General features: G+C 35.4%; 1 protein-coding gene across 2 annotated transcripts in view; it reads left to right on the top strand.

Moving 5' to 3' along the window:
* Positions 1–17812, top strand: part of ANKRD28 (ankyrin repeat domain 28) — a 195667-nt gene that overhangs the window by 70453 nt on the left and 107402 nt on the right. For both annotated transcript variants that reach the window (XM_069088417.1, XM_069088416.1), the window contains exon 3: positions 17464–17542. In XM_069088417.1, coding sequence (XP_068944518.1) covers positions 17464–17542 — 79 coding nt within the window. The remainder of the gene's footprint in view (positions 1–17463; positions 17543–17812) is intronic.

Here is a 17812-nt window from a genome sequence, read left to right as displayed (position 1 = left end):
TTAAAGACAGGGAAGATTTGGGCTTTTTTGAATTTGTTAAAGAACATAGAGAGGGAAACAACCAGAAAAGAAAGGAAGAGTTGAGTTTATGAGCATTGTAGAGAGGTAAGCCTTGACACAGAGAAGGAATACCTCATCAGAGACTGTATGAAAGGTGGAAAGAGAGACATGGAGTAATTTCATTGTTCTTCATCCTTACTGCCTATCCCTCAGCTTTTTCCAAGGGGTTCACCCCTGAACTGGCTTTATTTTTTCCCTTCCCCATGTTGACCCCTTGGTGAACCATTTCAACTCTATACTGTGTATTTTCTCTCAAGTCAATTGCCCCTTTATTCCTATTGCCAATCTTACACTTGCTAAGCCTTAGTCTTGGCTTATTCCTACCATCTATTAGCCTTTGTTCCTACTCATGTGTTACAGAATGAAACTGGAGAAAATTACTATGGTTGATTAAGTTTATGTGACAGCTCTTCCAAGTTTCTTGTTAATATTTTCAGACTCAAAGTGTGGCACCTCTTAAACTCTGTAACCTCATTCACAGTAATTCTTAGTGTAGTCTTTGTACACAGTACATTTCCCCTTTCTAGCTAGAATTTAGGGGGATATGGTATCTTTGTGTTTCTTCCAAGGTCTATGCTGAATATTATATATTAATTAGTGCAGAAATGTCAATATTAGTGACATATCTAAAAAGATATGTTCCCATTGATGACAAATTAGTATGTCAAACATTTATTAACTGCCCTCTGTATACAACACAATGAGCAAAATTCTGGGGAATCAAAGAAAAGTAAAAAATAATCCCTGGTCTCAAGGAGGTCATAGGCTAATGGAGGAGACAACCTGCAAACAACTATATACAGGATAAATTGAAAATAGGGGGCACTAGAATAAAGCGGGGGTGGGGAGGTGGGGAGAAAGGCTTCTCACATAGGAGACTGGATTTTAACTGGAACCTGAAGGAAACCAGAGATGCGAAAGAGCATTCCAGACAAAGGGGACAGCTAGTAAAAATGCTCCGACTTAGGATGTGAAGTGTCTTGTTTGTGGAACAACAATCCGGTGTCACTACATTGCAGAGTGTGTGGGGGGGAGTAAGGTATAAGAACAATCAAAAGATAAGGAAGTTTTGAAGGAATTTGAATAGTAGAGAGGTTTTCAGATGTGATCCTTGAGGTGACAGAGATCCTTTAGAGTTTATTGAATGTGTGTGTGTGGGTGTTGTGTGCATGCGCACCCATGTGCGTTTGTGACACGTGATCAGTCCAGCACTTTTAGGAAGTTAAATGGAGAATGGACTGGAATAGGGAGAGGCTTGTGGTAGGGAAACCAGCAAGTAGCTATTGAAATAGTCCAGGTATGAGGTGAGAAGGGCCTGTACCATGCTAGTAACAGTGTCAGTGGAGAGAAGGGAGGGTGTATTTGGGAGATATTATGAAAGTAAAATTCACAGGATTTGGCAATAGGTTGGATATGTGATATGAGAGAAGAGAGTCTATCTACTATGACATCTGAATTTTGAGCCAGGATTCCTGGTATAGGATAGTGGTGTCCTCAATAATAACATGGATGTTAAGAGTGGAGACTTTGGGAGGAAAGATGAGGATAGTTTTGGACATATTGAGTATAAGATCTATATGAGATACTCAGTTCAGTACGTCAGCATGGCAGTTGGAGATATAAGACCGTGAATTTGAGAATCATTAGCACAGAGATGTTAATTAAATCCATGAGAGTTGATGAGATCACCAAGTAACATAATATAAAAGGAGCAGAGAAGAGGACCAGGGCAGAGTCCCATAGCACAGACAAGAGCAGATGTGACTTGGATGAAGACGGAGCAAAGGAAACTCAGAAGGAACAGTCGAGAGAGGTAGGAGGAGAACCAGGAGAGTAGTGTTTGAACTCCTGGGGGAGAAAAAGAGCATTAAGGAGAGGAGCGTGAGGAGCAGCGTCCAACTCTAGAGAGAGAGTAAGGATTGACTAAAAAGGTCACTAGTTTTCTAACTTTGGAGAGAGTAGTTTTGGTTTAATCATGATGAAGCCAGACTTAAGAGGGTTGAGAAGGGAGTGAAAAGAAAGGAAGTAGAAGAACTTTTTGTAAATGAATCTATACAGTTATTAAGTATGTTTTGGTAGATTGGTTCCCAAATATTTTTTCTTTATTTTCTAGTTATTTTGAATAGTATTTCCCCTTATTACTGCCTTCTTGATATTGTTGTTTTTATATAGAAATGCTCTTGATTTTTATCAACAGAGAAAGTTTTGTTTTGTCTATTTTTATGTTGTTTATTTCTTTTGTATTACTGCTGTTTCTGGCATTTTACAACTGTATTAAATAATAATGGGGTAAGAGGTGTCTTTATTTACTCCAGTATTCAATGGGAAAAATTTGTTTTCTCCATTGTATATAGTGCTTGTTTTTAGTTTTAGGTTGATAATTTTCATCATATTAAAAAGTCTATATAAGGTTTTGGTTTTTTTTTTAAGCATAAGTGAATGTTGTATTTTGTCAAACATTTCTCCTCCCCTCTCCAGCCCCCCTTTTGAGATAACCTTGTGGTTTGGATGTTATTGTTTTTCCTGTGATCCATTTTCGTAATGTTTGAACCATCTTTGCATCACAGCTCTAAATTCAACTTGATAATAATATCCTTTTGTGGTGTAAATTGCTTTAATCTTTCTGGTAGGATATAATTTAAATGTTTGGGATTGATACTCATTAATGATATTGTTCTGTGACTTTTTGCGTTATTTTTCACTGATATTCTTAGGTTTAGGACTGTATTGGATATGTGTGCTAAATGAGTAGTTGAGGGAATTGATATCATTAATTGAAGTCCCATGAAAGAAAAACTAATCAGGAAATCTGGGTTCTAAAATGAACTTTGTCCTCTATTAGGTACATGACTTTCTGACATATGTCAACAGGCCATCACAACTTGATAAAACTTATGTGAAAACTGCCTTCCTGATTCTGAGGCCAGTTCTCCATTTTGAAGTTGTTGTAATGGATATGTAGAATCCATTACACTCTTCTGAACACTTAAATCTACCTCTGTAAAGTGTCTTTTATTCCTTGTTTCTGATTTTCCCATCTTGAGGGCGAGATAAACAGATCTATTATTCCCTTTTTTTCTAGGTGACAGTCCTTTAAATAAGACAGATATAATTTTCCCCTTTCCCACTCCTTTCTCTTTTCTAGACTCCCAAATTCTGGCATTCTTAAGGCCTGGTCACCCCATCTTCTACTTAAAATGTTGTACTCAGAATTGATCATACTCTTAGATTGGGTCTTAGTAGGACAGAGTACATACAACAGAACTATTATGTCTCCAGTCTCTGACACAGTGTGGCCAAAATTGTAATAGCTTTCTTCGCTGTCATGTCACACTTTAGATACATTGAACTTCTAGGTCTCTAAAATCCCCCTAAAAAGTGGAACTGTTTGATTAGGTGAAGTTTGAAATTCTGTGAGCATAATATCCCAGAGCATAGCTTGGGAGAGAGGGGGAGTTCCCAGGCAGTTCTAGGACGACTGGATGAATGTGGATGAATGTTAGAGACTAAAGGACTTTACAGGGACAATTCATTTCATCATAGTCATGTTGCAAATAGAGCTTTGGCAAAATGGCACTACAGTACTGTTTCCTACCATTTTTTCTTATTTTAAGGGATAGGGAGACTTTGGGGGATATGTCTTCAATTCATAGTACTCTTCATCATATATACTATTTCCTGTTACTTTATTTTAAATTTATTTTATTTGTAATATATGGAATAAAACAAGCATTTCCATAATAGTATAATAAAAAAGATGATTGCACATGAAATTACAAATCTACAATGCACAACATGCTATTTCTTTCGAATATACAACAATATTATCATGTAAATATCTTTTTTTCCCCTTAATCCCTGCCCCCTCTCCCCCCATGGCCACCACTAGACAAAAATAGATGTGTGTGTGTGTATATATATATATATGTAAAATTATTCTATATGTACTTCTATTTATCAGTTCTTTCTCTGAATACAGATAGTGTCTTTCTTCATAAGTCCTTTATAGTTTATTGGATATTTATAATAGAATAACATTCACTCAGTCATTCTTAAAATAATATTGCCACATACAGTGCCCTCTTGGTTCTGCTCATTTTGCTCTTCATTATTACATGCAATCTTTCCACGTTTTCCTAAGATCATTGAGCTCATCATTTTTCTGATTGCACAGTAATATTCCATCAGAATTAAATACCACAGTTTGTTCAGCAATTCCCCAATTGACAAGCACCCCTGGAAATTTCCAGTTCTTTGCCATCACAGAGCTGCTACAAACAAATTTTAGAACTTACAGGTTCTTTTCTTTTTTTTTTTCATTAATGGTTTAGAGCATTTTTTCTTCTGACTGTAAATTGTTTTGATTTCTTCACTGGAAAACTGCCTGTTCATTTACTTTGACCATTTATCAATTGGGGAATGACTCATTCTTACAGATTGGACATGTGAGACCTTTATCTGATAAACTGTCTAAAATTTTCCCTCAGTTTTCTGCTTTCCTTCTGACTTTGGCTATATTTGTCTTATTTGTACAAAATATTTTACTTTTATGTAATTGAAATTATGCATTTTACACCTAACTTTAGCTTTTCTTCTTACTTCAGTTCTGATTTTTTTAATTGTCTTCTACATTTTTACTTGTCTCATTTTTATTCTACCATTAGCACCTTGATGACACTGAGGACTACAAATATAATTGACTCAATTTAAAATTAACATTTACATTTGGGGTTTGAAACCCAAACAGGTAGATATTTATTTTGTTAATTGCTATTTCTTGCTTATTGAGACTTCAAATAATAAATAGCAACTACACTAAATAGCCTTCTTATTTTTTTTTTTTAATAAAACTCTTTGGATAAGATTATGGACTTTTTCTGTATTTTGTAGTTTTCAAGATCTTATTTATGTCTTTAAATAATTATATTTCTAATAAAGAAGTAAAAATAATTTATATGGGCTCTAATTTTTTAAAATTCCAACTGTCAGGTAATTAATTAGTTATTTATGGATTCATTGTTTCCTCATATTACCAGACTTTTTTTTTTCTTTTTGGAGAGGGGAAGGTAGGGCAATTGGGGTTAAAGTGACTTGCCCAAGGTTGCATGGCTAGTTTTGTGTTAAGTGTCTAAGGTCTGATTTGAACTCACGTCTTCCTGACTCCAGGCCAGGGCCAGTGCTCTATTCATTGTGCTACCTAACTGCCCCTCTAGACATTTTTCTTCAAGTATGTTACTAAAAAATTTTTCTTTTACTCAATTTGACTAGATATGGAAGTCATTGGAGACTTTTGAATCCTGTATGTCATCCATTGTGTTTGTTATCTGCCCCACATGTATAGGTGTAAGAAGACCTAGGGTCAGATTACCTACCTTACCTGTCTGACTTTGGACAAGTCACGACTATCTGAACTAAAGTTTCCTTCTTTCTCAAAGAAAGCAGTTGGATTAGATTATGTCTAAAGCTTTTCCTAGCTCCTAAACCTGTGATCCTATCAGTTACAGATTTGTAATATTCTGTAAGATCATGTAATAATACCAGAAATAAAATGACTTTTTTTAAGAAATCAAACTTTGGATTCTTTATTAGACATTTGGATTAAATAAAGTGGGTTTATGACATCTATTTCCTTCTTTTACAGGGACTTTTGTATATTGTTATATTTTATAAGCCGCTTTCAGGAGCTTTGAGAAAGTCAACTTAGGCATCAAAAAATGTTCAAGAATTATTAACACACAGAGTGATTTTTATCTGCTTATATAGGCATTGTTGATGGCAGTGACTCCTTACCTTAGTAGAATTCTTTAGGACTTACTGTGACTGTTGGTCCTGAGCTCTTAAAACTTCGCTTCTCAGGTTTCATAGATTCCATTACCTGACGTGTCCTTTGAAGTCTTTCCAGTTTGCAGGATCTGCCAGTTTGACTTAGAGAAGTCTAGGTCACCAATTGAAATATCAGAGTAAGATTTTAGTCAAGTGAATAATATTTGGCTCTTTCTCTGTTTATAGCCAAATTTATATTAAATTATAACTCTTAGGCACATAGGAAGATAAAACTTAAACAAGGATTGCTTTGTGAAGCAAATAGGTTTTGAATTTTGATATAAACTAGGTCTGCCATGACATTGAGAGCAAGCAATAAAAGACCCACATTCAGGAATTTCTCTTAATTTTTTGCTTCTTTTTTTCAACAGGAAAACTACCTAGAAAATAATGTGTGTGTATGTGTGTGTGTGTGTTTTTAAGGTACTTAAGAATGAACTTAATTTCATTAATAAAAATATTTTTATAATAAATTTGGTAGACTTAATATTCAGAAATTACTCAATATTTAAAGAATCATAACAGAAATGATAAATCTAACACAACAACACTTTCTGTTCATTAGAAATTAAAAAACTAAATAGCCTTCTACCCTGCCAGAGTTTCTTAATTCTTACTTCAGGCTTTCATAGCAGGCATTGATATTATTTTATCTAACTTAATACGATGTTTTGTTTAGAGAAAGTTGAGGCCATAACAAGTTTTTTTCATTTGTGATACTTAAGTAAAATACTAAAGAATTTTAAATATATTATTGGCTAGCCCAGGGGTGGGGAACCTATGGCCTTGAGGTTGCAGATTCCCTAACCCTGGGCTAGACATACTAAAATGTCACAAACAAAACAGCACAGGATTTTAGGTACTGCAAAATATAGACTATGAGAAAAAAAAATTATTCAGAATTCTATTTAAGTAGCAACTTAATAAATTTAAAATTCTCTACTTGTTTTTGGTGATACCAAGATACTAGACATCTTTTTAAAATGTTATTATCAATAATAATAGCTACCATTTATCTAGGGCTTTAAGGTTTGCCAAATGGCTTTCCATATATTATCTCATTCGAGCTACACAACAGCCCTGTGTCCTATTTTTAGCCCCTTTTACAGATGAAGAAACTGAAATGGTGATGATTCGTCCAAAGTCACACAATAAGTGTTGGAGGCAAGATTTTGACTTCAAGTTTCTAGAACAAATGAAGTTAGTCTTCTAAATGTGATATATGTGTGTGTGTATGATATATGTGATAAATATATATTCACACATTTATTTATTGTATTTAAATGGGATAATATATGTAAAGCATTTATTTTTATGCCTCAGAAAACCCAAGTTAATTTGTTCATTTGGGTTTTTTCCCTCAGTCATGACCAACTCTTTGTGACTCCATTTGGAATTTTCTTGGCAAAGATACTGGAGTGGTTTGCCATTTCCTCCTCCAGCTCATTTGACAGAGAAGAAAACTGAGGCAAAGAGGATTAGATTTGAGTTCATGAATATTGAGTCTTCCTGATTTCCAAACCCTGATTCTAACCCTTTTTATGTCATAGGCACCTTTATCTGGTGAAGACTGTGGATAGACCCCTCAGAATGTTTTTAAAATGTATGCACTTAGGAGTAGTTATCAAAATATTTTACTGACTTAAGAATCCCCGATCTACTTCCAATTCCTCTTTTGCAGATGAAAAAAATCATTTAAAGACACGAGGCCACTCATGTTGCCGGCCTCCTCGTTTGTGGGGCTAAGTGTTGCCGCATAACTCAAGTTAGCACTTTCTCTTTATCTCGTGCTCCTTGTTTATGTTTACATATTTATAATTATGCGCATTTTAGATTGTTTGGAGCATGGCTATTCACTAGGAAAAAATATATGATGGCCAAGTTAGGGAGAGGGGAAGAAATCTTTGTGAACTTGAGTTTTTAAATGGCTTATTTTCTGTCTTCCCTGTTTATGGAAAGATTGTGTTAAAACAGTGTATTTTCGTTTTTTATTTCTCAAGTTAAGACTTTGTATTTTCTTAAAAAACATCTGATGTATCTCTTGGCAGTTTATTGGCTGAATAAGCATTTACACCTGTCATGTGCTTTATTGTGCTCAGAATTTATCACTTGGTCGTTAAGTAAAAATACCTGTTTATAAATACTGGCAAAGTAGAGGTAGCTTATTGGGATGTATCACTATAGATTTACTAAAAAAATTTGCACGAGATGGAGAAAGCATTTTGAATAAGTAAGTGCCTGTGCTTCATCTTAATTAAATATTTTTAACTTTTTATTACATATATCTCATAACTGGATTTAAATTCTGAAAATAATTTGGTAGTGTTAATATTGCTTTTAACTTGTATATATTCTTTTTAGCACTTATATCCACTCCTTAAGAGGTGTAGGCAAATTAATTTCATCTTATCTATTCATTAGTATACTCACTTTCCAAACTTGGTCATCAGGATTCACAGTTATAGGGCTAGAGACATATATTAGTTAAATACTTCGAGACTATCAATTAAAAAGTAACTCTACCTTTTGGAGGCAGTGTAGTGTAGTGGAAAGAACATGGTAGAGGAGCTCTATTTCCATTCTAGTGCTGCTACTGCCTAATTTACCTTTAGACGGGTCACTTTAACCCCCTCTGGTCTTCAGTTCCTTTAACATGAGGAATGCAGACTAGACAGTGTCCAAGATCTCTTCTAGGTCTAGGGCTGATGCTTTTGATGATTTTCTTTAATTCCGACAAGATTACAGTAAGTTATTTCCTAAATTTAAAAAGAAAATTATATTTATTGTGTTAAAATTTTTATATTGATTGTGAAAGAACTATTTAGTAGACTTTGGAATACCTAATTTTTATTTTTTGGTTTTCATAATAATGATTGATGATACTTAGTATAATAGGGGTTGTGTGAGAGCAGTGTACTTGAATCAAGAGAGAGTTGGGTTCTAGGGGTGAGGAACCTGCAACCTCAGGGTCACATGTGGCCTTCTAGGACCTTGGGTGCAACCTTTTGACTGGGTCCAAGTTTTACAGAACACATTCTTTTATTAAGGGGATTTATTCAGTGAAGTATAGATTCAGTCGAAGGGCCACACTTGAGGACCTAGAGGGCCACATGTAGCCTCAAGGCCATAGGTTCCTCACTCTGATAGACCCTGCTGCTGATGCATATTAGCTATTTGGTCATGAATAAGTTACAGTCTCACTGAACCTGAATTTCTAAACATTTAAATCAGATAATTTTTACACTTAAATATATTATAAACTGGACAATTTTTTCCCTTAAGGATATATTATTTTAATGTACTTGAAGAGTATAAATATGATTCTACCTTATTACTTTCTAATATATTAAGATTAGGCTGAAAGTTATTAGAATCATAAATCCTCATAACATTCCTAGAAACCTTTTAAAATAATTTATACTTTTTCAGTTAAATTTGACAAACATTGATTAAATGCCTGCAGTGTCCCATAGGAACATGTGATCTTGCAGGAGATGAGTCTCTGGAGAGTCCAAGTGAGCAACCAGTGGGAACTGAGGGTTCCAAATGGGCTCATAGTGTACACAATTCTTCATTGGGGTAGTCAGATACTGAATAGTCAGTTACTTTAGGAAGATGTATAAAATCTGCATTTTATAAATTCTTAAATATGCAAACCAAGAAATTCCCACTGCAGAATATCAATTGACTTTGCTCTTAATCATAATCTTTTATGGCAGATACCCAGCTAGCCTATGTATATAGTTGTATTATTAGTGCTGATGTCTTGACTTGTGCATGAATTGGATTTAAGTGAGTCAGTTCTATTGTAAGTCCAGTGCCAGGACAAAAGTCAGGGTGACTGACAGTGGCCCGGGATGCAGTGGATGATCCTAGAATCTTTGGTGTCTCACCAAGCTCTAAATGCTCCACAGTACCTGCTTCAGCCTCTTCTTGGCCATTGGGACAAATTGTTCTCATTCATCCGTTCCTTGTGGGGGGGGGGGTCTTCACATGTTTGAGGTAGATACACACACCCTCCCCCAATTCATTGATGGGTTTGAGGCCTATTACCCTTAGCCTCAGTTAGCCTGTCTACTGACATGGTTTTACTGGGGTGTGACCTCTGTGCCTGCTATAGCTTCTTAGAGCAATGGGTGAGAATTGGGTGACTGGTTAGACAGCAGAGGTGCATGAGCAGCCCTGAAAGGGCCATAGTCATGGGACACCAGTGAAGGTTAGGTTGGTCTATAAACCAAAAGGAATAACATTCCTTAATGATCTTGTGTGGCCTCCTAGGGACACTCCCCCACCCCCTAGTTAATGACCTTTGGTCTGAGGACCAAGTTGCTCTGTGGGTCTGCACTTGTAAGACTATAATGCACAAGTCCACACCAGCATCTTTACCTTTAATAGCCATCCAGACAACACTAGCTCAAAGTAAAGGCATGGTAAGAAAGATAACAATAAAACATTTCCCCAATATTAGTATTACTAATTTGTAAAAATTTAATGAGATTTTCCAGTTGTTTTAGCAGTAATGTCCAGCTTGAGACCCAGGATCTCATTTGGTATTGAGACCAAAGAAGTAGTAGCACTTTTCTAATTCCTTGGTTTTCAAAAATGAAATATGAAAATAGAAGAAGGAACCCCTTGGTTTGGTTCCTTGCTTTTCTGTAAATAGGTCACAAAAATTGTGCTGTCCTGGATATATAAATACATTTTCTTTGGCCAAATTTCTTGAGGTCCTTATGTCCCCAATTCAATTTCCTTTTGTTCTTCAAAGTAATTTACAAGAACAAATACTTTGCAGTTCTTTTGAGAACTGTTTGTTCATATCCTTTCACCATTGAGAAATGGCTATTGGTCATGTGTGTATATTTCTTAGTAGTTTCTATATCTTGTACACCAAATCTCTACAAAGAAAAAATTTGATATTTCCCCCCATTTGACCACTTACCTTCTCATCCTAGATGCATTAATGTTGTCTGTGTTGTCTTTTCAATTTCAAGTAATCAAGTTACCTTTTTTGTTTTTTGTAATTGCCTTTATCTTTTGTTTGGTTAAGAATACATCTCTTACCCAAAGCTGTGAAATATGATCTGTATTTCTCTTAAAATTTTTATAGTATAATCTCTAATAGAATGCATTGTGGAGTTGTATAAAGTCTTGATCTAAGCCTAATTTCTGCCAGATTGCTTTGTAGTTTTCCCACTAGTGGTTTTTTGTTTTTGTTTTTAAATCAAATAGAGCCTAATACTGTTCTTAATGTGATGGGTGGGCTTTTTTCATACAGTGTTTTTCAGAACATTGTGTATTGATAGTTATGGTTCTTTTTGAAACCACTGATGGAGATTGATATTTTGCCTGTTTAACAGATACAGGAACAAACTTTTTCACATGAACAGGATATTAGAGATACTAGTAAAGTTTGTATTGGTCTGCTTCACAGTCCTCATCTTTTTGTTCACCCATAGCTAGAACATAGATTTTCAATTTAGGTTAACTCAGTAGGCATTCACTAAGGCTTGTATGCCAGGTACTGTATATCATGGTGGAATACAAATTGTCAACCTCCAGAGTTCTAAGGAAGACAAACAGAATTAGACTGTATGTGTGTTTACTTCTCTCAAAGCAGGGGAATGGGGTGGGGGTGAACATGTGTGCATGGGAGCTGCAGTCAGCTGAGCTCACTTTGGGGTTAGGCTGCACAATTTATAAACCCTTTCAACTGGGGCTGATGTCACTCCATCATCATTTCACCCCTGGACCAGGAAAATACCTCTATATCGGACCATTCCCCGGCATACCATACCACTCCCAGCCTTGGGCTGTCTAGACAAAAGAAGTTTCCCCCAAGCTGAGTAGAGCACTATGGGCTTCTCCACTTTAGATCAAACTCCTTGCAAGCTTGGGTGGGGTCTGACCAAGGTTAGGAGAGTAAATGCAATCCCATCATCAGTAATGTCCTTCTGAAGAAAAACTGAAGTCTGGACTTTGGAAGAAGGGGGAGGGGAGAGAGCTCTGAATCTCCTCAAGATATTGGTTATTCCAGATCTTCCTGATTTCACAGCCAGGTCTCTATCCATTATTTCAAACTATCTCTAAAAACTCAAATTAGAATTTTTTTGGCAAAAAACTTGGAAGGAGAACCAACAGCTTAGAAGAAAGATATTGGTTATTAATAATCCATTTTTTCACATTCTCACAAAATATAAGCAAAAAGAGAGTCTCTACCCTCAAGGAACTTAAATTCTATTCATGTAAAATAACACATAAAAGGAAACTGAAAAGCAAAGGGTATGGGAGAACCTAAGGTCTTTCCCCATGTCTACCTGTTGTCTAAATGCCTATAGTGTATCCTGGAAAGGGACTTTAGAGCCATAGTAAAAGATCCCTGTGTGAGGTGGCGGGAGGCTGGGAATTGTAATGTTTCTCTGTTTTACAATTGTTAAAGAAATCCTTTTAAACAAAACAAAGGGTTGACATAACCAGTTAGACAAGACTTTGTTGTCTCTTATCCAAGGACAATAAATAGTTGTTACAATAGTAGATGAATAATCTATTTACTGTGTCATTGCATAGTTTACTATTTTTTATCTCTTTAAATTGAAGTTGGGGACTTCCCACTATTGGGTCACTAGGTAGTTGGGGATCAGTTCATTCCATCAAGATGTCACAAAATGATTGATTCCTGTTTTTCCTCAATAATTTCCCCTCTTCGATATTTCTTATGGAATATGACCAGATTTGGACTACTAGATAATCTCTTTTCATTAAAATTTTAAGTTTTCTTGCTTTACCTCTTGTCCTCTAGCAGTTTCTTTAACAGTCATTATTTCATTATTTTTCCTTTAGTCCTTTATAAGTGTTTAACCTTCACTTATGTATTACAGTATATAGTTGTTTGAACAACAAAATAGGAAGCTTAATTCAGTGGTGCTTGTGGCAGTAATGAAACAAAAGTATATTCATATTAAATTATACAAAATCTTAAATCTGGCTCTTAGGTACCTTTTGAAAAGGGTTGGGACATTGTAAGAGACCACAGGTATTAAAAATAACTATAATCAGGAAGACAAAAAGGAATAGGGCTGGCATCTTGATGTCTATTTAAACAGACTTAGCTGCCTGCCTCATGAGCTTGTCTGCAAACAATCCGGCAGAAATTTTTTTCTCATCTTTCAAAGGGGCCTGTCCTAGACCACTGCCCACAAATTGTCCAGCTTATCCTGATTACAATGAGGCATGTATCCATGAATCAACCAACACCTTGGAGTTGTTCCTTTGTGTGGGAAACAAAGGAATTCTGTTTCCACAGGATTAAAGCTCCTCCCAGCTTTGAGTGATAGCAGAATGTAAGTCAGAAGTGACTGGTTCCAATAAGAGAACAGAACCTGACTTCTGATCAGGTAAAAGGTCAGAAGCTTGTACACATGCAGTTTGAGGGGGATGTGAGGTGGGAGGTTCAGAAGGTTGCATCTAGCCAGTGGAGAACTAGGGGGGAAATTTGAATTGGGAACAACATAAAAAGCCTTGCATTTGTCTGAGAGTGTACTCTCCAGGGGGTGGGGATGGGGGTGGGGGGTGGGGTGACCCATTCTCTAGGAACGTAGAACAATTAGCTAAAATAAAATGAAAACTTTACTGGCTTCGCAAGTATTGTTCTTTGTATAAACAAAGAGTGAGGATGTTTCTCACAGTTGCTTTTAATGTGATGACCCTTTTCTGAGATGAGCCTTTCCACCATGTTTATGGGGCACATTTGTAGATGTGTTTCTTTTAAATCCACTCATTTAAGTAATTATTCTAAGATATCTTTTTCTTTACCCCTCCCCCTAAGAAAGATGAAAACTGTGATCCATTTCAATTTATTATAATAAAAGACCTTGTGCAACTGATAAGAGAAAGGACAATTCTCCTAGAATTAGCAGAGAGGTACATGCTAGATATGTGTAGAGCCGATTAAAAATTGCAAAGAAAAAGAATTAAAGAAGTAATTAAGGAAAACTTGATAGAAGATGAGCTAATCATTTGCTGAGGTAACAGCCAGAGTGCTCTGCTTTTACCTTTGTGGAAGTGTCAAGGAAATGTCTCCATCATGTTTGATGGGCTTCTATGTGTGTATCATAAGATAGACGAGGTAGATAGGTTACAGTCTGCATCTTTGGAAGGAACTTCAAATTGATGAGATCCCATTGAATATTTGAGCATAGTTTTTGTGATTTTCTAGTTAAATCTTAGTTCTACTTCAAAATCAACCCCCCCCCAAAATGAGAATCTTGTGAAGCTAGCTTCAGAAATCTCAGATTGTTAATCCTCTTTTTTTGTTTCATTTTCCCAAGCCTACAAACTATAATATTATGGCCACATGAACTGTCATACTTTCTTTGAGATAAGTCCCATGGCAGGCATTAGTCTAATTATAATCTTTTCTTGCCAAGGAGAAACTTCTCAGCAAAATTATTTATGGGTTGAATATTGTTATTTTTTTCAAAATCTGTAAAGAGGAAACCAATATAGTTTTCTTTTAAAAATAATTAAGGGAAAAGAAAGTGAGGAGAATGGTCTATATTGCTTGGTCTAGTTGGAATTTTTTAATTTTTTTCATTTTCATGAAAAAAAATTTCAATTTTAGTTTTAATTTAGCTATAAGATTTTTATCATGTTAGAATTATGTAACTAATCCATATACTCAGATACCCAGGAAAGAATTTTTATCAGGTATAAAAGCATTCCTATTATTGAAAATAAGAGTTTAGTTGGAAAAAATAAAAGTTTGATTAGGTAGGAGAATTAATAGGAAATGTATTTTATTTCTTTTTAACATTTCTTTGTCCTTTGTTTTTATACTCTAGTTCAGACCTGCACAACCTAAGGCCCAAAGGCCACAAGTTGTGCAAATCGGCTATAGTGTGTGATATATTCTACTACATTAACCAACCACCCCACTTCCCTTTCCACCTTAACAAATACACACCCACACAGCATCTAACAGATTTTTACTACATTCTGTGTCTATATTCCACCTCTTTACAAAAGGACAGACATGTATACCATTATCTGTTCTCAGACACTGAAGACTGGTAATTACAATTAAAAAGGTTTAGTTGCCTTCAAATGTTTTCCTTTACATTCATTCTTGTTATCATTGTGTGTGTTTTCTTGCCTTGGTTTTGATTATGTTGCTTTGTATCAGTTTAGACAAATCTTTACTTGCTTCTAAATCCCTTGTATTTTATGTTTGGCCTTAGCATTTCCAGGTGTGTTGAGTTGAGGGTTTCTTTCAGGTAGTGCTTTAAGATAAAAATAGAAGAAGCCTCTTAGCCAAGTGGTCCCATTGGGCCACCAAGTTCATTCAGCCCCCTGGACACCTTCTGTCCCTGAATCAAAAACCATTATTCCCAGCCTTTTCAAGCGATAAGTATGCAAAAAATTAAAAATTAAAAATTCTCACTTCCAAGTCTTCATCCAGGTCCAGGAACCCCACCCATAGTGCCTAGTATAAAGAGAGGCTTCCTGGAATCCCATGTGGGACTTTACTCTGACCAGACCTGCCAGATTCACAAAATCTTCCCCTCTCCTCCACCTCATCCCTGTCATGTTAAGCTCACTTACTCACCATATCCACTTTTGTTTTTTTTCTCATAGGACTTCTCCTGCTTCCCTAATCACACACACACACGTACACGCACACATATGCACATCCATGTACACTCTCTCTCTGTGTCTCTCTCCCTCTCTGATGCCTCTCTAGCACTGGAACAAATCCTACACTGAATATAGGTAGTGTCTTTAGTATTCTATCTAGTTTTATTTAACTCTCTAGTTCTAATAACTTTGGGCAATTTTCTTTAATAATTCTGTGAAATAGGATAATCATAATTTTGATGTGCTTTTCAAGAAGCCCAGCAATTACTTAATTATTTTTCTTCCTGTTTTCCAGATCAGTTATTTTTGATAATAGTTATGTCATGTTCTAACAGTTTTTTTGTCTTTTTACTTTACGGTAATATTTCTTGTGGCAACATTGGATTTTTAAGCTCTGTTATAACCTTTCTCATTTCCATAATGTTCACTACTTTGATAAAGTTTTCAGAGTTCTAAACTGTTGGTTCGTCCTCTGTCTTTTCCTTCATTTCTTTTAGTAGGCCTTTCAGGCACTCACTCATGGTCTATTCTCATTTCTTGTGTTCAACTTTTGATTATTTCCTTAATTTCTATTATGCTTTTCTTGGATTAGAGGATCTTTATAGCAATTTCTGGCAGAGGTCCCCACAAACTCCTCCATTCCCCACTGTTATTTTGCCCTAATATCTTTTGGCTCTGCAAATGCTGAAGTTACTGTCATGCGGATTTTTCAGAACAAATCCTTATGTGGGAGTGGAGGGTCATGTAGAACTTTTGGTCCCTGACTGGAAGTGTACCTCAAGTGGAAAGTCTGTCTTATAATAGCTTTTGGACTCTTCCCTCTCAGGTAGTCATGGGAGGGAACAGGTTCCAGATTGAGTAATCACACAGTCTTGCTGAAAGCAAACAGCCTACAATTGTGACTTCTGGGACCTTCTCCTTTGTTTGTGATTGGTTTGTAGGTTGGCAAGGAGTAAACTGAAGCCAGTAATATGGTCCTTAGTGATGATGGTGGTGGTTTTTGTCATTTTGATGTGATTACCTTATTGGAATTTTTCCTTCAGTGTTATAGTGTGATAATCATATACTACAATTTGTTCTCTCGATCAGTGAGTACCCGTTTTGTTTTGTTTTTTTCTGTTTTTGCCATTATAAAAGGGGCTGCTGAATTCAATTATTATAATAAATTAACTCTGCTTCTTCATATTTGATACATACCTGTTCTTAGTATTTAATCTTGTCTCCCATTCTCTTTTTTTCATCCTTCCTTAGATTTGTCTCTTCCTTCTTTCTTTTATTTTTAAAGTAACTGTTAGATATATCCAAATGATGTTTTAGGTTTTATTTAGTTGCCTGCAGTTTCCCATGCATTTTGTTAATACTCCCTAAAGCAAGTGTATATGTCCTTTTTTGCCTTTAGAACTTTATAAACATTCAAATCATTTGATGTTTATGATTTCTTCTTTCTTCATATCTGAAATGAGATCATTAGATAATGATTTCTAAAAGTTCTTCTAGCTCCAAATCTATAATCCTGGTGAATTTTTACCTAAAGAGATTAAGATGTGTTAAGTTTCATGTTGTTAAATTTAAATTAATTAAATTTAAATTCAAAGACTGAAAGACATTATAAAAACAAATATGAAAGTATTATGTTAAAAATAGGAGTAATATGTGTTTCTAATGGGGAGTTCATTACACAAATAAAGTATAAAATCATTTCATAATGTCACATAGGGCTAAGAATCTGGCCTAAGTCATTTAATGTCTGATGCTTTTTGTCTTAATTGATACACTAATATCCTTGCCAGGTTGGAGTTCATAGCCCTTGTTTTATAGTTTTCCTATGTATACTCAAAAGTTAGGAAAATAGATCATTTCAATTTTGGGAACTGATACTGGTGTCTTTCCCCTTAAAACATATTAAAAAAGAATTTTCTGTTTAAAACTTCTCTCCCCTTCTTATCATAGGACAATGAAAAGAGGACACCATTACATGCTGCTGCTTATCTGGGAGATGCAGAGATTATTGAACTACTTATTTTATCTGGTATGTTAAGCTCTATTTAATAAAAAGCATATTATGTAAGTTCGATTTTACCAATGATTTTACTAACATTTGCCAAAGTAGTTTGTAAACAAAATATTTGCCAGGACTTGGTTCTTCATGTTTGCATGGGCAGAGACTAATCTTATATTAACTTTTTAAAATGCAAGAGCACTAAAATTAAAAGAAGAAGAAATGCTCACCCTTTTCCTTCCCCCTTAATCCCCTTTTCTTGACTTGGCACTCTGATATTTGTAGGAAAGGAAAATGAGG

The sequence above is a fragment of the Petaurus breviceps genome, unplaced genomic scaffold, assembly GCF_028583685.1.
Source record: "Petaurus breviceps papuanus isolate PSGF00001 unplaced genomic scaffold, PetGlider_PUasm1.0 185, whole genome shotgun sequence".
Classification (NCBI taxonomy): Eukaryota; Metazoa; Chordata; class Mammalia; order Diprotodontia; family Petauridae; genus Petaurus; species Petaurus breviceps.
This window is presented reverse-complemented; position numbering and strand designations above follow the sequence as displayed.